The following is a 22,462-nucleotide window of genomic DNA, read 5'->3' on the forward strand; positions in this document are numbered from 1 at the left end:
TTGTGTCTTCTTGTCCTATCTTTCTGTTTTCTTGTTTCTATCTGTCTGTCTATGTATCTGGTTGTCTTTTTGTCTGTGTGTGTGTTTGTCTGCCTGCCTATAGTACCTTCACCGTAGTGCTGTCGGACACCTCACCCGAGTACTTCAATGGGGACATCAAGATCACGTTTCACGTCCGAATGCCGGTCAGTGGGGTCAAGAGTGATGCTGACCCGCGGCATGTTCTGCAGAAGTCTGTGCTCGCAGGTGTGTATGCTACATTGTAGTACTTCCCATGCACCTGCTCAGTGAGTGTATAGGGGAGGGGGCATGTTGTGATGCACCTGTTTAGTAGGTGGGACAGTGGAGTAGGAAGAGAGTTGAGGCAATGATAGGGAGTGGGATAGGATGGGTTGATGCCCTCCCTTTCATTTAAAGGGAAGATAAACCCCAAGAGCAATGTGGATTGAGTGAAAGCAGCAACATTAGTAGAACACATCAGTGAAAGTTTGAAGAAAATCGGACAATCGATGCAAAAGTTATGAATTTTTAAAGTTTTGGTGTTGGGACCGCTGGACGAGGAGACTACTAGAGGTTATGACGTACGAGTGGACAACAATACCAAGAAAATATAAAGAAAATTCTACAAAAATCCATTTTTCATGAAAATTATAAATTCCATCAACTTGATATTGACATATGTTAGGGGTAGCAATTATTCCCCCTGCTTTCTGAAAGAGGTTGGTCCATTGCTCTTTCATAATTCTAGAAAAGTGAATTTTTGTTGAATTTCCTTTATATTTTCTTTGTATTGTTGTCCACTCATACGTCATATCCTCTAGTAGTCTCCTCATCCAGCAGTTTCAACACCAAAACTTTAAAAATTCATAACTTTTGCATCGATTGTCCGATTTTCCTCAAACTTTCACTGATGTGTTCTACTAATGTTGCTGCTTTCACTCAATCCACATTGCTTTTTGGGTTTACCTTCCCTTTAATAGCTGTAAGTCACTTTTCAGATGAAGAGATTACTATTTGTACTGTATGGGTATGAACTGTGCTGTGGATAGGATTAGCTGAAGCCCTCCCATTCATTATCTGTTTTATAGTCACTTTTGAAATGAACAGCTTTACTGTTTATACCAGTATAGTTAAAATAGTTACTATACTTTTTTCCCAGCAGGGAGACACTCAGAATAAGGAGTGCAGCTTAATAATGCATGGCGACATCAAAGATCATTGACAGTGTCCTTTGGGATGATTTTTTCACCTTGCACTTTTCCATTTATCGTGTTAAAAAAAAATGAAATTCAATGTTTCTGTTATTTAAGTGTAAAACATGATGTTATTCCTGGTTGAATAACTTCAGAATAATGATCAGTTAGATACATGAGGCTTTGAGACTTGGGCATAACTGTATTCAAATGAAAAAAGAAAAATTTCAAAATTGTTTACTGACAAGCTGCATTGTGGATACGACTTGGCAAGTTGTGAGGGTGTGACATCATCACTTCACAATTTGCATATAATTCCTCTGAACCTATGAAGATGAACTTGACTGATATAAATGCATGTTTTAAGGAGGAGCAGGATCCTGCTCACATGCTGATGTGAAATGGCTTATATCATGGAATATTTTGACTGTGTTAGAATTCATCACAAAGCTTGGTAGGTCACGCCACTCAGGTATTGAATGAGCTGAGGAAAATATGTCAATATTGCCCCCTGGACGGTGTGTTTGGAGCTCTAGCTATGTTGTGATTTTTTTCCTTGTATCGATAGTAATCATGAAGGTGGTTTAAATGTAGACCATGGTCTATTAAAAATAAGCATGAACTAGGCGTACCTTTGATATGTGCATATCAATGCGCATTAGTTACTGGACATCTGTTGGCGTACATGATCTGTCAATCGTATTTACGTAGAGGAAGAAGAAGAGATATATCATAAACCATGGTTTAAACCATGGTTTAAATTGTACCACCTTTGTGAATTCGGGCAAAAGTGAACAATTTATCTTGGGTTTAATGGGATGTGCCCATTCAAGATCTTATACTCCATATTGAGTCTGCACACTGCACCTCATGGACAAACTAGGCTAGCACATTAAACAATTTAAATAAGATATGATTTCAATTTGTCTCATATGACATTAAATCCTAGTGTGAAAAGCGAGAGAAAACCAATAAAACTTCACCTCATTATCACTTCCTCTGACAGATATTCTGATCGACAACCAGGGAGCTATTAATAATGCCACGAAGCAGACGTTGATGGTGGTCGGCGACACTCGCCTTGAGCCCATTGACAACTCCCTGGACGTCATCATGATCCCTGTGGCCTGTGTCCTCTTCCTCATCGTCCTCCTCCTGGCCGTCGCACTCAACTGCCATCAGTGAGTCTTCTGACAACGGTGGTCACGGCGGCGATGTGGTCGAGAAGTTTCCGACTGTTTTGCTGTTGCCTCGTGAAAGCAACCCCTCAAATATGCCTCCTTTATCGAGCTTGTCGGACGAGGCTTAGTCAGGACACAGACTATACTTTGTCTCAGCTGTGTTCCACATTTGCACTCCTGACTAATTCAAGGGCTTTCCAACTCTTAATAGCATATTTTGATCAAGCGCTCATGCGCAAACTAATTAGTTTTGAATACTGGCCATTTGCAAGAAAATAGCAATACTGTAGATGTGTCTTAAAATGTATATTACAACAAAGATTGCAATTTTCTCTACAACTTTGCAGTGCCACATTTCAGTATAAATGCTCTTTTAGAAAGTTTCCTGGCTTTAAAAAACAATGTTTTCCGGCAGTACTCACACATTATGGTCTTAGAGTAATGTAGTTGACAGAGGAGTTAAGTATTGGCCACAAAAAATTGAGAGACATGTATGTGCAATCTGATTTTCCGCACTTCAAAAAAAAAAAAAAAATGAAAATGGCATGTTTTTCAGAAAGTCATCCCTATAGATTAGGGGGCATGCTGCCTGATTTTGTGATATTTGAGGGTGGTGGATTAGACAAATTTTGTTTGCTGGAGCTTGTTACATTGAACCAATTAATATTGTTTCATTTTCTTTGTAGTTGTACTTATTGTACATCTATTTGATATTACATGATATATTTACACATTATCCATTGCCAGATGTAGTATTTTTTTTCTTCAATGAACAATATGTTGTGGTTTATTTTTTCATTCAATTAATGTTTGTGTGCAATTTTTGTTCAGAAATGTGATTTTATCTTCAAAATATATTCTGGTTTTACTTACTTTTTTTATGGACAGAGGTTGTCAACCCTACTTTTGTTATCATGATCATCATCAGTGGTCAAAAGATGATGATGATGATGGTGATGATGACGACGATGATAATGATGATAATAGTAAGGAAGCTGATGAGTGAGATTCTACTGTTCCCTCTATCTCTCTCTCTCTCTTTCTTTCTCAGGTCTCACCAAGAGAAGAAGATGCAGCAGAATACCATGTTGGCCAGTGGCAAGAAGGGGGAAGAAGGGATAACCCTCACTAACGTCAAGAGTGGTAACTATGATGGAGCCGATGCCAACGGTAAGCCATCGTTTGCCTCTATAAGGTTTGCCTCCCTGTTTGAATAGATGAAGCATAAAGAATGGGAGGTGAAATGGAGTGAGATGTACACGTGTAATATCACGTACTAGTGTTTCTTGATGGAAGATTTTTTTTTTCTTTTTCTATCAAAGTCTTTCAGCATGGTCTTTTCATTGTTATGAAAAGTATTTAGAGCAGTGAAATGCTACAGTATGGTGTGGCAAGACTGCAGTTAGATGTTGCAGGATTACCGTCTGGTGTTGTCAGACTGCAGTTCAATGCTGCAGAACTACAGTGTAGTGTTACAAGACTACAATTAGATGTTGCACGACTGCAGTAAAATTTTGGAAAACTGAAGTTTGGTGTTTCAAGACTACAGTCTAGAGTTGCAATTCCATATATGGTTTAGTGTTGCAAGACTTTGATGTAATCTTGCTTGCGAGACTACAGTTCAGTATTGCAAGACCATTAATAATGTTTTAAGAAATCCTACAGTTTAATGTAGCAAGACTACAGTCTATAAGACTGCTGTCCATTTCTTGTAAAGAGGTCATGGCACATGGATACTTTGATTTGAAGTCTGGGCAAGCACGATCAGCAACGAATGATGCTTCAAAACTAAGCATTTTTTTTTTTCTTCTTTGGGGCGAGGAGGAGGAGTTGTAGCTTGCAATGGAGTGGCCAGCAGGTACTCTACAATAGAGCCAATCCTCACCTGTTACTACTCTGCAAAGATTAAGACTATAGTTTACTAATCATTCTTGAATTTTGCAGTCTTCTCAAATTCCATTGTTAGAAGCCTCTTTGCTCCGTGCTGCACTAAGAGTCATAGATGAGAAGAGTGTAGTGCTTACCACTGGTGCATTGTGAGATATTAGGAAGAACTTGCCATTCATGTCACAATCTTCTATTTGATGCACTTGCCATGAATTTGCCTGGATATCAGCTCGAGTCAAGATGATTAACGTTTTCCATAGATGTATCCCCAATGAATTTGATCATCGCAGTAAGCGAACCTTAGCTTGTAGAGCTATGAAAGCAAGAAATAGATACGCTGTACATTTGTACATGAATAACAGCTACAAATGTTGTATTGAGAATGAATTCTAAATACATTTTATGCTCTGCTTTGGTGCCCCCTACTTGCTGAAATGGTGGGACAGCCAAATACTGTATCTGCTCTCGTCATTTTTTTATTTCCATTAATGACAATTTCAACTTGAACATGCTAACCCAGTCTCCTTTTGAGCATTCCCAGAGAAGCTACTAGAAGTCTTTTCAGTCACTTTGATAAATGCCTTTCCTTTTTCATACCTAACTTGATACTACCTACAGATAAGTTTGATGAAATGAGGAATTTTCTGTAGTGTCCTTGGTAACTAATGCAAAACTAACACTCTCATCAGAGCCTTGTAGACAGTCGTTTATAGCAGAATAATGTTTTATAAAGAGAGGGCAAAAAGAATGTGGTAACTTTTTTGGTTTGTGATGCAAGGAGATTTTTTTTTTTTCATTTCCATGGGATGTATGGTTGTAGAAGAGTATGAGCAAAATATTAATTTTCAAAACTGTATGATGTCATTTTATACTATGACACAAAGAAAGATGAGTATTTGACATACATGTAAATTCTGCCCAGAAATTGAGACTATCTCTCCCAGACTACCAAGCACTGCTAAAAAAGAAATGAGGGAAAATGTTCTTGAAAGGGCCTCAGTTCACATTATAACAAAGTTTCTTTGGTCCCAGTTTTTGTTTTTTGTTTTTCCTATGCATGGTCTTCAGCACATTTCTGTTTAGGTTTTTCATTTCCAATTTTATCTGATCGGGGAACTGAAATCTATGAGAGTATGAATACTTTGCCATTTGTATGGACTGCTAATTTTGAGGCATTTCTTACATGAAAACTCTTTTTTAGGAACTGTAAGTGTAGCCCTACCAAATATTTTGAAATGATGATGAAGATGGTGATGATGATGTGGAAGATGAATAAGTCTACAAAAATAGTTTGTGTCAGATCTCTACATATAATCAGGGATGAGTGTAGTGTGCTACTGTATTAGCTAGTACACCGAGAAAACATGTGTAGTGTGGCTACACTATAGCGGCTGTAGACCCAGACATGTACATCTGTGTAAGTAATCTCTAATGAATGAGTGAGTGACAGGTGTTTGAGATGACGTTTCCAGCACGTTTCTATCTCCAGATGCTCCGCAACCCGAAACCAAAGACACGGCAGGTAATATTTCCATATGGTGCGGGCTGTATAATACATAAAATGTTCAGCGCTTTTTTGCAATTATGGGTCATCCCTTTTGGATTAAATGACATTATTCACCCAGCAGTCATAGAACAAACTTTTTTCCTTCGCCATCATATCATACTTCAGGCAATATTTGGGAGAAGGAGAGCCTTCAAAGTCATCAAGAGCTCTCCAGAGCGAGTTCAGTTGCATTCTGATTTTGTCGAAGTTTAAATGGACAGTGTTTGACTCTAGGGTGCGCCTTTGATTGCAGCTCACATATTGCCCATGACAGGCGTTCCGACGAATGAATCATTGAAAATACATACTGATTGAAAAGGACAAGTGCAAGCACACATGCAAGAATTTTAAATATGATGTTTGAAAGTGAAGTCACAATAGCTGAGAAGGGGAAGGATGTCTTTGTTTTGCCAATTATTGTAGAATGCTCATTTGATTCGCAAAGGATGACCAATACACAAACCGTTCACAGAATTTGCAATTCAATACAGATGGCTTCTATCTTCATATGTACAATACCATGTACTCCATCTCGTATAAAGTTTGCACTGCTCAACCTCTGGCATATAAATGTGCGTCCAGTTTCTTGCTGCACAGTACGTACATACAACATGTAATGTGTGTTCTGTGTTCTTTACAATTGTAAGGCTTTCAGCATCCCACTCTGATACACCATGTATGTTCCCTGACTGTTTTGTTTGAGGGGGGAAAGGATAGTTTGAGGGTAGTTTGAGGGGGTGCAAGTCACAGGACCAACATCCATGAGTCATATTTCTCTCAAGTCATACAGCCCATGAGTTATACAGCCCCCTGGCATACAACCCATTAGTTTGACACTAAGCTATTACAAGGCCCACTAGACCGACACATTAAGCCCTGTGTTGTATCTGTCAAACTCTTGGGCTGTTTTTACCTAGTGTCAAACTCATGGGCTGTATTTGCCTAGTGTCGAACTCATGGGCTGTATGACTCTGGGACCTGTTTTCAATGTCAAACTCGTGAGTGTCGGTCTAGTGGGATGACCCCGTTTGAGGGAAGTATTTGGTTTAATGTGTGCACTGGTCCTAAATATGGATCATGCCTTTGCTGAAAAAAAAAGAAGTATTGTGTGAGTTAGTTAAAACTTGCTGTTTGTTGGTAAGTGAAGTATTTTAGTTACCAGCATGTGCTATGTGCTCCACTTAATTGCATGTTATTTATTGATGGGGGATTATCCCACAGGAATTGTGTTGGAGAGTTCACTTCCATTATAACAGAGGTCCTCAGGACGGGCAGTTCTCTTTAATATGATACAAATTTTGTTATAGTCAAACAACATGAAGATATGTAGAAGACCATTTCGAAACCTGAATTTTTACTTTATTGCAATGAGTTTTTTTAATAATTGTGCTACACTTATCGGGAGTGCACTGTATATTTTGGAGAGAAAAGAGAATTTTGGTTAAAAGATTATTTTGACATGATAGCTTGCTATTTATTGCAAAAGCTAAAAATCAATTTGACATGCATATTCTTCTATGAACAAGACTACCTAGTATTGAAGCAAGTTTTATTGTAAATACGGCACAGTTCATATTTTGATTGTTTAACTGTGCAATGCAGTTCTCTGCAGAAAACGTAATGGACCCATTTTTGATATTTTTTTTTTCTTTAGGTGCATGTATGTGTATATGTATTAATGTGCAGAAAACATTCAGTGTTGGTCAGCTGGGGTGAGGTTTCAGTACGTTAAAGGTTATTGAAACAAAATAGGGGATCCACCCACCGTGTACACATTTCTGTGTCGCTGATTGTATTCATGTACACCTACACCGTACGTGTGATGTCTTTGTCAATTACCTGGAGTGTTGTTGTTTTTTTTTTTTCCACAATCATTGGGTGAAGTCAGGTGTCATTTGTCCCTGCCAAACATCCCAATATCTACACCTGCAAGAAATTGCTATGTATGCCTACGAGCTGCTGAAAAGATCAGAGAAAGCGAGAGATTCTTAATTTTAGATAAAGATGTTGAAGAACAAAACATTCTTGAGAAATCTCTTGTGAAAGTTGAAATAATGTAAAAGTGGAAATTTTTCTTTGAGTAATTTTCATGCTCAGCCAGGCGAGGTTAATTTTGCATGTTTTGATTCTGCTGAATCAAAACATAAAACATTGTTGGATATTATGAGATAACAAAAAATAGAATTTCATGCTTATTTTTTCGCTAATTCCTTGTTGCGCAAAATAGGTGAAAATTTTCACAACCCCAAAATATTTACTCTTACAGCGAGTGATGATAACAACAGGCGAAGATGATTGCAATGCAGGCCATATATTTCATATGCTTTTATTTTTCTTGCACGATAAAACATTTAAAAAAATATATAAATATGTCTTGACATATGATGTACCCTATGACTCGGAGGTTGAGCTGGTAATTCCATGGGATGTCATTATGCATTCAGTTGTGGTACACAAGTTCATGAATTGTCACTGAAAGGGTGCAACCATTGAGTTCATATGTATCGTCTTCATGAGGGAAACCATCTAAAAAAATGTGTGGTGGAGGAGTGGTAAATGCCCAGTGTTGGGCAGCTATGATGGACTTTGCACATTTTCATCAAAATTGCACCGAAACTCACAGTTATAACATGACATCAACATTTTAAAAGTTTTGACTAGGCAGCATTAACCATACATATCTAAAAGTGTCTGGTCAAAAACTTTGTGCCTGCAAACATCCAGAATGTCTACGCTTTCTTTTAAATGATTTTTTTTTCTCTCTACAATTTTTATTGGTTTTGGAAATAGTCTTATTGTAGTGAAATACTGTAATAAAGTAATGTTTATGGGTGTCAGTGCCTTCAGTATGGACATTCTGTTAAACATATTGAAGTTGGTTACAATGTTATTGTGTGTAGCTACATTTGTAGTTGTTATCTACAGTACATCAAGATAGAAATCCCTTGCAAACAAAGTTACAATTTGTTGTGACAAGCACAGATAATGAAAATCTTTTGATATTATGCTTTGTACATACAAAGTGGTCTCTGCCATGTTCCATACATTTCCTCTTCCTTATCATTATGAAATACAAAATCCTGTTTGTCATGATGTGTGTAATCAACTCTTCATTCATCCCTAGAATGTTGATAGGAATTTCTCAAGACAAGCAAGATTATATGTGCTTGAATTAAAAAAAAAAAAAATATATATATATATATAAACATACAGGCATTTGTTTTGATATTTGCAATATTGTAGTACATGTATGCATTGTATACATGTGCATTTTTAAAAGCAAATTGAGTGTAAGCTTAGTAAAGAAAAATCTACTCTGTGTTTGAGTTGTTTGTAACTAATAAATCAGAATACCTATAACACCTTCAGATAACAGAAAGGTGAAAGTATTGTTCAAAATCATACAAAAAAGGAACGGAAGTTTGTAGGAAATGTTATAGTTTTACCATATTTTCATCTACTTTTTTTTTTTTTTTTTGGACAGTGATATCAGTGACAGTCATATCTGAAAGTTTGATGAGGAAATGATGTTGTGGTGTAGACCTCACAAATGCTTCATTTTATATACAAGAAAGTCTTCTCGCAGTTTTCTTTAAGGTAGATGACAAAAAGAAAATAATAATCTGCTTTTAATATCACATTCTACATTAGTAGCAATACTAATGAGCACTAGCAATGTTCACAAAGTAAAGGAAAAGGGTTGAAAGTTAAATTATTACAAAAACAAATATTTTGTTCCATCATTTCATACAGCCAATGAGAGAGAAGTTAAACGATGTCAGTTAGGTGATTGCATAGCCTTGTGCAGTTTGATAAATAACGTAGAATATGCCAGTAATACCACTGTCTTGTAAACATCAGGTTTCAACTTACAAATTCCATAACTTTCTTGTCTTGTGATTTTATTCAATTTTGATGAAGTTTCACCATTCTGATCATTTAATTTGAAATCAAAGACAAGGAGGTCATGGAGTTTAGTTCCCATTGTGTGTGACTCATCAGCAACAACACAGTCTGTCAATTCAATTACTGTGTACGCCAAATATTTGCAAGGTTTTTATTTTCACGAATTTTGCATGTCAGGTGCTGTTCACAAAAATATTTACTCTGATCCATATCCATACATGAATGCAATGTGCACACATACATTTCTATGGTACTCCATGATGACAAGTTTAACCACTTGTGAAGTTGTCGGGAAGTACCAATTTGCACAAAAATTTAGACTCGCTAAATGTATGGCGTATACAGTATGCGTGTGAAGTGATATTTCAGTCGTAGTCTCTGAAACCCTCTGTGTTTCATCCCACTCCTCAACTAATCATCGATTGTCTTTCGCCCCGTTTCTCACTCTCGACTCTCAGAGGAGGTGAAGGCATAACTCCACTAGCTCTTCGTTTTCTTCTGCCACAGGTATCAGTTCGTCCAAATTTTGCCACGAGGCGTTCTCTGCTGTTACACCTTCGTTTCTCCTTCCTTCAATTTTGCTTTCCTTATATTCAAAGGGACCTACATGTACCCTGCATTGCTTGAATAATTGCCTATTATTTTACCAGCTTGCAGCAAGAAATCACTTTCAACAAAACATTATGAGCAGAGCATCTGTAAATTCATGTTCAGAGAGGTTGTAACATGCCACATTTGTGTAATCTAATATAAAGAAATATTACCAAAGAAAACTTTATATGATGTGTATATCATATTTCACCATATTTCATGACCTCACACCAACATTGCAGCCCAAAATGCACTCACTGGTACAGGCTGCATGATTTGTACTTGTTTCGTGAAAGCCTACTTTATAAAAGGCAATTTTAAACATTCACATATAAACAATGGAAAACTCAGGCTTGTGTATCAGGCTTGTTTTGATCATCCGTTTAATGCCAAATATGTTTTTTCATGTGGTCATGACGCAAATTTACAGGCAAGAAGCAATTATTCAAGAAAATGTTACCATTTCTTCTACTGTATTTTTTTTCACACTTGCTTTCTGTTTGGATTATGGATCCCCCCTTCCTTCAATTAATATGCATGATTAGTTCACTGTTTGAAAAAAAAAATCTAGAGTTTGTGGATCTGTTCATCAGCTATTGCTTTTAGTTTTGCGGTCTCTTGGTAATATATGCTTGCTTATTTTCAGTTAGTGTAGATTTTATTTAGTGTAGTGTTGGTTATCTCACATGCAGGGTATGTAGACAGGTGAAGGGAAAGGTGTTAAGTGTATAGTGAGTGTAGTGTTTGGTGTATGAGCTTTTTTCATGGGTTTTCTATACAGTGAATTAATCTGGTACTGCTGTAGAGATTACCAAGTACTCAAACATGTCCATTCAAACAATGGCTCATTCCTATAAAAACTCTCTCTCTCTCTAAAAAGAAAAAAAAATGGGAGTTTGGTATAAAAAGAAAGGACTTATCAACGCGAAACACTATGACATGCGCTATCAGGATAAAACTTGAAATGTAGAATCTCTAGAATGGTCTTCTCCGTATTTGTCATGGATCACAGGCTTCTTTTAGTTTGTTCTTTATATTCAAGCAGAAATTGAGACCTCATCCATTCTCCTGAATTCATTTTCCCTTCCTATATGCAGTGATACTGTTTTGTTGTTTTTTTTTTTTGTTGTTTTTTTTTTGGGGGGGGGGTTTGTTTTTTTTGTTGATTTTTATACCTCTGGGTTGTCTTTTATTTTCCTTTTTTTTCTTCTGAAATTTTGCCTTTGTTGATTTTTTTTTTCCATTTTCAACTTGTTGGTAGTACAAATAGATAAGACAAAGTCAGGCCAGTAGCTTTAATGGAAGTACTGTTAATTTGCAAGATGCCACAGCAGAGGCTGAAAATAAAATCATATTTAACTGTAAATAGAAAAAGACTTTCCACATCATAAATAGATGATATCATTAGGTCCCGTATTCCATTTTAGCCTTTCTTTTATTAGTTAGTTTTCTCTGGCTAGTTAAGCTGTTTAACAGCTGAAAATCAAAACACACAAGAAACAAAAAATTAACCAGAAATTCTGGAAATGCTTCAATTTCATGTGAAATTCATTTGATATCTCAATCATTGTCTTTAAGTGGACTCTTCTGTATGATAATTTTTTATTTTTCTGGGATGATTAGTATTGTGGTATTTTATGGTTATCTCAGATGACATTTGATTGAGAGTAGGCAATTTTCCTTCAGAAGACGACATTTTTGAGACATGAATTGTCACACACCTTCTGTTTTAACCCGTTGAAAGCTAATCCCGAGTATACTGAGGCAGGTGCCTATTTGAAACGTGTGTTCCAAAATCAGCTACATTTTAGTCCTTGATGGGTCAATAAAGAAGTATTATTCCAAATTGTTGCAATACCTTGATATTTTGTTAGCATATGATTCATGATATAAAATAAATTGTTGCTTTTTTGCGCTGAAAAAAAAATAGTTGTATTGTGTTTTGTTATATCATGTTATTGCTATCAAGCATGATAGAAGGGAAATCATGTTCTCTATGCATGTTTATTTTCTATAATATTTAATTGAATAATCAAATCACTTGTGAGAGTGTTGAAATTATGTTCACCCTGTGTTTTGCTCTTGAAGTATAACAGTACCAATTCCACCTGTTATAAATTATTAGATCCAGCCACGCCCCTTCCCACACCCATCCATTTTCATGGATCCCTGGTTTTACTGACTGGGGGGGGGGGGGGGGGGGGTCAGGTTTTATTTTCTTTTATTCAGCTTTACAGGACATGTACAAAGAGGTTACTGTGGGGTTTTTTCCCCTTGTTTGTTCATCATGTGTTTATTTCCATCTTTAAAAGTGAGTCTATATGTGATGTTATCAGGTTTCTATAGATTTTATTAGTTTTCCATGATTTCTCAACTAATAGAAATATAAGATGATATCAGCTGTCCGTCTGAGTATGTACCCTAACTTAGCTTTTCAGAAATGCCCAGGTATAAAGTTCAGAAGCAGTTGATATCCACTTGCACTCTCCTTTTAAATATTAAAAGATATCTTCTGAAAGGTATAGTGATTGAATTCACTCAGAATGTTTAATGACTGTAGATAACTTGATCGATGTACATTGGTCTCTTTTTGTCTTTTGAATGACAGTTTCTGATGATGGAAAAAAAAAATCACAAATTTGTCAAGGACTGCTATGACTCCAGTCTTAAACTGCATGTAAATGTGTTAATACATCATGTACGTATAATGTATTTCTGTCAGCTTGTGAGCAACGGTGTTATAAAATTATGTTTTGTCTTTTTTAGTGATTTACTCTTTGTGATAACTCCACGATACTCATGATCATCTGTGTGTGGTTAATGCTTATGTGCATGCCAGTATGTTTGTTGTGTCCACACGAATTAACCGTATCAACAATAATTCATTGAACTAACATCAGAACTGATTTGAAAGGAACTTCTATTCCAAATAACAAATACATAGTCCTATCAAATCTATTTTCTACTTTTGAGACCATGATGTCACTCAGAATTGATTTGGAGATTTATGAAATATTGAGTAAAGCCCCTGAATATTGAGAATTAAAATGAGCCTCTTTCTCGACAGGATGTGTGGCATCTTGAAAATGTTTAAAACATGTACAATTCATTTGCCCTTCTAAGAAATTTGTTTGAAATAAAGTACATAAAAAGGTTGCTGTCTCTTTCAAAATTCAAATGTGAAAGTCATTTTGTCTGCTTTTTCTTTGTTTGTAATATTCCATTATATAAGATGTCCAAATTTTCTTCAATGTTTGCGTATCATGTAGATCTCTAGAATTGTAAAATGGTAATATGGATCCAGTCAATGATTAGCTGAGAGTTATATGATGTGATCAGTCTTTAATTCTGCCTATAAACCCAACTTGACATTCACTAGGCATTAGTACACTAATGACTTTAATGTACGAACGATTGCATTGCCTTGCTATTCCATAGCATTGCTATTCCATAGCAATCATTTGTGTGTATGATTTTGTGGTTATTTTGTGTTGAGTTTTTGTGATTTTGTGTCTATGTCTGTCTATGACTTCTCACAAAATTCATTAGTAGTCATACAGCAATATATTTGGTGCAATGGGATTTTTTCATGAATTTTTGTTCAGAATTCCATAGCCTGTAAATTTTTGTGTCAGAATGCTAGATTTGCAGCAGGAAGGAAAATGTGCAATGTAGAGTCAAAATGTCCACCCACACGGTATACAGCCATTTTTCTTGATAGCACTGTGTGGTGTTTGTACATTTGTTCTGCATGAAATATTTCAGTGTTTATTTGAGCATTGTCTAAGACGACATGTTATCTTTCTCTTACAGAAAAAAAAAATATATTGGCAAGGGCAGCAGGCTGGACATTCTTTGTTTCAAACTGGTATAAAAATCCATCAAGTGTAGAAATGCCTTCTCTTTCATTACATGCCAGAAGTGCCTTTAAAGCAAATTTTACAATTTCAAAGCACTGCATGAAGTGAAACAGCTCCATTGTAAATGGTGGTTGTGTAAACATAGGTACAATGAGGCTTAGAGAGTACAGCTAAAATCATCATTCTTTACCTGGATGAAAGCTATGCATCATGTAAGTACAAGTGCAGGTACAATCATGGGTGCTGCATAAACGTACGCTGTATCTTTCTTCCGGCATTACACATCTCACAAAGTCGTGGAGGGATGATGCATTCATGCAAAGTATGGCAATTGGATTCTGTGCCAAACCTTGGTCAATTCATGCTGAGGTTGTGGGTCACTTAAACAGAGTTAGATCATTTCAAGAAGGGAGCTGCCTCAGGCATGCATGTTTGCAATCAATGTGACCTGTGTACCATAGCAACCTGATCAGTCGCCTGACTCCGACTTCCTGATGATGGTATGTTTCAGTTCTCATAACTCTACATTTTTCCGGTTATGTAGTACTTAATTGGAAAACTCTACCTCTTAATGCAGAACATGTATGAAAGATGGCAACCAGAGAAGTGCAGGCTTGAGAAACTGGGCCAGAAAACAGATATTGATTCAATACTCATTTGTCATCAACATGGTGTTATGAGGAGAGCATTGTGTTTAAATGAAAGTTTTGTAAAATACCCTGAGGCCTATTGTTTCTTTTGATAATGAAAGCAGGGCATATTGCTTACTCTGGAAGATGTTGAATGTGAGATAGGTTTGTGATCATGAAATATGTTCCTGATAAAAAGTGTAAATCACATGAAATATGTTCCTGATAAAAAGTGTAAATCACAAGATTTTGAACTCATGTGTAATAGGTTTGTTTTTATGCCTCCGCCATGAAGTGGTGCCGGAGGCATTATGTTTTCAGGTTGTCCGTCCGTCCGTACGTACGTCCGTACGTCCGTACGTCCGTCCGCTTTCGTTTACGCGATAACTTAAGTAATATTTACTGGAATTTTACCAAACTTGGTCCAAGTATGAAGTATGATGGGGCAACGATTTGATAAGATTTTGGGTGAAATTGGCTAAAGGTCAAAGGTCAAGGTCAAATCATGAAATTGTATCCATTTACGCGATAACTCAAGACTGTATGGAGCAAATTTCACCAAACTTTGTTGGAGGATGATGTATGATGGGACAATTACTTGATTAGTTTTTCAGTGAAATCGGACAGAGGTCAAAGGTCAAAGATCAAGGTCAAATCCTAAAATTTATCTGTTTATGTGATAACTCAAAACTGGATGAAGCAGCTTTCACCAAACTTGGTCCAAGGATGATGTATGATGGGACAATTAGTTGAGTAGATTCTAGTGACATTGACAAGAGGTCAAAGGTCAAAAGGTCAAGGTCAAATGCTAAAAATGTTGCTATTTCCCCCATATCTATGCAATGCCCGCAGTTATTTTCTTGAAACTTAGTGTAGACATGTACTACTGCGTAAGGATTCTCCAGAGAGAGTTTCATGTCATAAGGTCAAAGGTCAAAAGGTCAAAGGTTAGGTGAAAATGTTGCAATATCACTTTTCTCGCAAATGGTTCAATGTATCTTCATGGAACATGGTGCATATGCATGTACTGACTGGCAGGGATTATCTAGGGAATTTAGGGGTCATGGGTCAATAGTCAGGGGTTCAAAGGTCAAGGTCAACTCCTCAAAATGTTACTACTGTATTTCCCTCATACATGTATACTAGTATATGCAATGATTGCATTATTAGTTTTAAAAGTGTTTAATATATGTACATGTATTACTTGATGGAGATTCTCTTGGAAATTTCCAGCCAGAAGGTCAAAGGTCAAAGGTTAAGGGTCAAAGGTCAGGTTTAAATGAAAAAAAAATATTTTGTACTGTAATTACACTCTTTCTTCATACCTTGAAAATTATACTCAATGCATAAACTTATAATAAGGTCGGTCAGAAGTCAAGTAAAAATTTTCAATTCCCCAAATATGTGTACCTGCACTCTTTAATAGACAATTATAGCAAACCCAGTTCGTGGAAAGTGAACATTCAAGATATTTCTGACAAACCTGTTATTTCGATATTTTGCCAGTTATGTGAAACTGTCATCACACATTGTCAAGACATTGTACTATACACCTATTGGGAGAATCATGCATTATGGCGGAGGCATCAGTCGCCGTAGCGACATTTCTAGTTTGGTTTTTTTTTCATTCCATTGATTGATGGATGTGTTGTTCATTTTGAAGATTTTTTATTATTATTATTTTCTCACTCTCTTTATCAGGGTAGGCCCGACTAGGGTTTCATTTTTGTCTCATTTTGAGAATGTTTTCCCTGCTCTGATAAATGGAGGGATCAAATTTTAGGCTGGTCCTTGCTGCAGATGAACGCAGCATAAACACCTACTTGGATGTTGGACAAGAATTGTTTCCAACACCTGAATGTTGCCATTCACAAGCAGTATGATATACATGTGTACCAATGAGTGCTGTAAAAACTGTTTTTCTCCATTGGTCTGTATATGTATTTCCACCAATGCAGTCAGCACATATGTTTGAAGTAATAGCTAGATTTAGATAAGTTGAAGGTTCTGTGATTACAATTTTTCATAGTACAAATTGTCCTTTAAAGAGAAAGGACACGTTAGTCAAGACTAAAAAAATGTGTTATGTCTTGCTAAAACTACTGCAAGAACATGAGTTGCACATGGTGAGAAAGAAAAAGAAGAGTGAAAGGGAGTAAAAGTAATCTGGAGAGAGAGAAAGCTGGTGAGAATGATACACAATTTAAGGCAGTGTTCACACTTTTATTTAATAAACAACTAAAACATTTCAGAACCACAAGCCTGCAACATTTTCACAACACCATGGACAGCTTTAGCCACCACGGGCCCATTCACATTGGCAGTGAAGAGTGAAGAAACCTCATCGCTATAGGCCCGGCACAGTCGCACTTCGTGAGATTTTTACAACATAACAAGAATCTCACGAAGTGCGACTGTGCCGGGCCTATAGCGATGAGGTTTCTTCACTCTTCACTGCCAATGTGAATGGGCCCGTGGTGGCTAAAGCTGTCCATGGTGTTGTGAAAATGTTCTGACTTGCTTCAGAACCTTGTAGAACCTTGTAGATGTAGATGTCAAAAAATTTTGACATATCCGCCAAAGCTGCCAGGCCAAAAGCTGATTATCACATCACTAGAGTAACCACAGACTACAGTACAATCTTTTTTTGGTGTTTCTTTTTCCCTCAATCATTTTGAAGTTTGTTGTGACAGATTTGCAAATGAGAAATGCTCTCATAGAAATATAGTTATTTTAATACATAACTTCGGCTCCTAAGTAACATAATAATAATAATAACAATAATAATAATAATAATAATAATAATAATAATAACAATAATAATAATAATAATAATAATAATAATAATAATAATAATAATAATAATGATAATAATAATAATAATAATAATAATGATAGTAATAATAATAATAATAATAATAATAATAATAATAATAATAATAATAATAATAATGATAATAATGATAATAATAAGGTCTTATTTATCCAGGGTAGCCTCTTCAGTGTTGCCACTGCTCTACCAGAGGGCCCTGCTATTATTATTACATAAAAGACACTTATACATTTAGCTACAGAGGCCATCGTTTTCATCGTCCGATGATCCTATTAACTCTGTACAGCAGGTTGATGGTATTTCTTTGACCCTTAAATCTTCAAATTTGTAGTTTTTCGTTGCAGTGTATACGGGCAGATCCAACATATTTTTCTGTGGGAATGGCCTGACATCAGATCATACCGATACCTGCAGTGCTATCATATACGAGAACCAAATGGCCAAACCATGTTATAAAGTCTGCTGAATTATTGACATTCTTGTTCTCATATGACTGTGTTTATCATTACATGACATTTTCAAAGTAAAAGAGGATATTGTTATATTCTCCATATTATTTCTGTTACCAGCAGGCGTCTGCAAACTATTGTCCATCGTTTTGACGTTGTGCACCAAACGATCATCTATTGGTTGTCATAACACTCCTGCAATGTTTGCTTTTGCTGTTGTTGTTTGAATGTGTCCCATTGTGCATTGCTTCTTTTTGTTTGTATTTATTTCTTTGCCAGATGACGATGTCACTGTGTCATTGACAGCTTGAATTTTTGTGAATTTTTTTACCCATCAGGTCAGTTTCTCTGCACTTTGCATACCATGCAACCAATGAGACAGCATCCATTTTGTACATATCACTCTCAGTATTTTAGTTCCAGATGTAAACACTCCTTCAACCCATTCTAACCCATTGTTGGGGTCATTCTAACTTGCAATATCCCTGGTAAGTGCGGATACAAGTCACAAAAAGAAAATTAAAGTACTCGTCTGTGCTAGCGGGTCAAAATGCAGCAGTAATTTCGTGTGTAAAATAAAAGAAAAAAAAATGAAAGTAAAAGAGGAAATCATAATATACTCCATATTATTTCTGTTACCAGCAGGTGTCTGCAAACTATTGCTTATCATATTGATGTTCCGATGGAATCCCATTTTCTTTGCTCATTTTTCCACTGCTAAGTAAATTAAAAAAGGACCCAAAAAAAAAAAAGGTGTTTTGGTGTGTGTTACTCGTGCGCAAGTACAGTTGACTCCCATTAGAACAAAGTCCTCAGTACAGGCATTTTTCTTTCATTAGATTAAAATTTTATTATAGCCAAACGGTAAACTATATTAAGATATAAAGATGGTAATCTTTGGACATAAATTTTCACTTACTTATAACAAGAATTTTGTTATAACCTTGTTCGTTATAATGGGAGTCCACTGTATCTTATTTAGCTTTGTGAATTCACAGCCAGTGGGAAGTCTTCAGGTTATGCAAACTTATGGGTGATGTACATGTACATGATTCATGAAGTTCACATTTATGCAAGTTAGCAGGATGTGCCGCATGTTGGTTTGTTGTGCGAACAAAACCATGCAAGATCTCACGCTGCCGCGAATACATGCTTCCAAAACTTGTGAGTTTGTTGCTTCGTGTGTGTGAAAATCAAATGATGTCTCACGAGCTTTCAAACAGCATAGGCCTATGCATCACTCCCACGTGCTTGACTGACATTGCGCTTTAGTTGTGTTGAAGCGATCTCAGCAAAACTTCTCAAAGTTGTATTCGCAGGATATTCATTCCTCTGTAGGTTTGAATGGCCCAGCTGATACATAAAAATTGCAGCTGTCACAAGATTTGAGAGTGGTTGAGTTTCACACAATTATATCTTGGTAAAAGGTGGAGACCAGCATAATTATGATGAACATACTTCGCAAAGCAAGATGTAGAATATTTTTTAGTGCAATTTATGTCAAACACTTAACATGAACATACAAACCTTGACTGTACTTTTACCAATGTTGTATCAAATAGTATCTTAGCAGTTCAGATGGTGCAATTTTCTGAAGTTATCACTGAAAAGCAGTGATGCAAAAGAGATACCATGGTAATGTACTATTTAAACTTTTGTGATTGTAGCAGTTTTTGTTGTCCCTTTAGTGATGAAATTGAAAAAAAAAAAAGAGGAAAGATTGAGATTAGACATAGAATAGATGTATTCTTTTTTCTCTCTGTTTGGGGACCAGATTAAGATATCAACACAACATCGAATTGTGACCATGGCATTGTTAGTACTCCCTCCACCCCTTTCCATAATTTCAGACTGACTATGACCAATGAAATGAAATGAATTCAAGGGGTTAACCGCAGTCAAGACAGGATCGAGGGTCTGATTCACTTGTCACATGGGAAACAAGAGCTCTGAGAAATATTTTAGTGCATAAAAAGCCACATATTCTGAAATAAGCAGAAATATTTCAGAAATCTCTGCTTTCATCCCTCTTTTCTGCCCCCCTCTTATCTAATCCACGTGTTGTTATCTAATCCACCTGCCTTTAATCCACCTGTTGGTATCTTCAAGTAGTACTAATCCTTCTCTGGGATGCATGTTCCTGTGTGTTTATATCTCTTTTTCTGTCTGTATTACATGAGTATAATGTACAATGTACATATACCGCTAGGCACTATGTACGTACAATATATGAATGTATGTATGCATAGGACTAGGTATGTATGTATAATATGCATGTATGTATGTACAACGTGGATGTATGGTATATGGATACATGAGAGCACTATAAATTAACATGCATGCATGTATCTGTATGTAGGTATGCATATATGTGCATATATATGCACATGTTAATGTTACACATCATTTCCTATCATTTATCAATTTATCTTATTTTCACTCTGTTATAATTCCTATCTGTCAATCCTTCCATCTATTCTCTCCATCTGTTAACCAGTCTGTTATCTGTCTTTTCATCAGTCTATCTTTTTGTCAATCTACTTGTTTATCTGTCTATCTGTGTATTATTAAATACAGAAGTCTGATTTGTGTACCTATAGCAGTCCGCAATTTACAAGTCTGAACTTCATACTTGCTTTAGTTCCTGTATACCATCGTATGGTACCATGCTGGAAACTTTTTCACCTTCTAAACTGATCTTGCAGCAGTACTTTCCCCATCAACCCTATCCCAATGTGCATAAAAAGCTAACCCTAGGCTAACAAGGGGCAAGTAGCTTAGCAGCTTTTCCCAAAGCCATCATTTCACAAATGTAGTTGGTAGTTTGTGCTAGAAATCATTAGATTGGGGCAATGCATCATGTTAGTGGCTGTCAGGTGCATTAGATACTGACATGTTCTCTGAGATGAAATGTGTTCATCTTCTTTTTTATTTTGGTTAGAAACATACATATAACATAATTCATCTTTCAAATACTGATAACCCTCTTCTTCCATTAACTGCCCCACCCCCTTTCTCCAAGAAAGAAAGGGGGAAAAATCTTCACAGTTTCAACCTGCTGCTCATTATGGTAGTTTATGTATGTGTTCAGGTTATGCAGGTAATCCTTTGTGGACCAAATCCATTGAATCTTGTGAAATTGCACCCTGATCACCCTTAACCATCCATTGAGCAAAATTAGACCTCGCCCCCATTGCTTTTTCACTTGTCTGTCATAAGTCTGAGGGACCAGGAAAAGATTTCTGAAGAAGCACACCATTGTATCATTCTTCTTTTCCCTCCCTGATTCTGTATGGCTGGAGGCATGGTGGTTTGGTGTACAAAACTTTGAACTCAATCTGAAGGTCTTAGGTTCAAGCCCCTCCCTGCTTGGTGCTTGCATTCACGAGAGAGGCCATGTTCCCCCTTTGGCCTTGGTGTATAATGGGATACCAGATATTTGTGGGGGTAATAGCAGTAGGTCTAATGGTGCAGACCTTTGGTAGAACTGTGTGCTAATTATGGAGAGGCTGCCTTTCTGATTATTTGTGCCATCATATTATATGGCAGGTTGATCTTTGTGGGGTTGAGTGTAATTTTGTAGATTTAATCTGGAGCAACAACTCTGTGCAGAGTTATTCAGGAACAAGTTAAACCCTGAGTCAGATGATGTCACAGATACCTTGACCCAGAAAATATTGGTTTCCCTTTGTCGAATAATGGCGAGGTCTATTTGTTGAGATAATCATGTGGGGAATGACAAAGATTGGTAGCATATTGTACGCCGGCACCTGCATTGAACCTCCTATTAATACATAGTGAGTGATGGGGAAAAAAAACAAAACAAAAAAACTATATAAAACGAAATGCATGTATTCTCAGGGGCTTGCCCTCATCTCACATCATATTTCCTGTGCTAATCGTCTGCGATCCAGCTACCAATGCAAAGATCTTAAATTTCAAATCATTGTACAGGGGAACTTCTTAATAGCAAGGACCAAAAAACAATTAAAAAACAAACATGACAATTGTTTTGTTGTATCAGATTTCTGACCTTATCAGACCACAAAAACAAACTTAGGTACTCCTTTAATTTAGAACCTGGGAGCTTGTTATAGGAGGGTTTTGTTATATCCCATGTATCCAACATCTTTATCATAATTCTAACTTCCTTTTTGTTATGGGATGTGCGGATATTAATGCATAGCATTATCAAATTAATGTAACAAATTCATCGTTCAGCATGTTTATTATAGTAGTAAAATGTGACGCTACATATTTTGTTTTCTTGTTTAATCTGCCGAATTGGAAAAGTATGGGTATACAATTTGCTCAATTAATCTCCCACAACTCTCATCACATTTCAGGTAGATCATACGTACATTGTAGACCTACACCGTGCAACATA

At 36.4% G+C, this 22,462-nt stretch overlaps 1 protein-coding gene across 1 annotated transcript in view; it reads left to right on the forward strand.

Annotated features, from left to right (window-relative positions):
• LOC140239473 (uncharacterized) overlaps window positions 1–22,462 on the forward strand; it is a 44,888-nt gene that overhangs the window by 17,844 nt on the left and 4,582 nt on the right. The window contains exons 4-6 of the mRNA XM_072319308.1: window positions 104–246; window positions 2,200–2,374; window positions 3,426–3,544. Coding sequence (XP_072175409.1) covers window positions 104–246; window positions 2,200–2,374; window positions 3,426–3,544 — 437 coding nt within the window. The remainder of the gene's footprint in view (window positions 1–103; window positions 247–2,199; window positions 2,375–3,425; window positions 3,545–22,462) is intronic.

The sequence above is a fragment of the Diadema setosum genome, chromosome 16 (genome assembly GCF_964275005.1).
Source record: "Diadema setosum chromosome 16, eeDiaSeto1, whole genome shotgun sequence".
Classification (NCBI taxonomy): domain Eukaryota; kingdom Metazoa; phylum Echinodermata; class Echinoidea; order Diadematoida; family Diadematidae; genus Diadema; species Diadema setosum.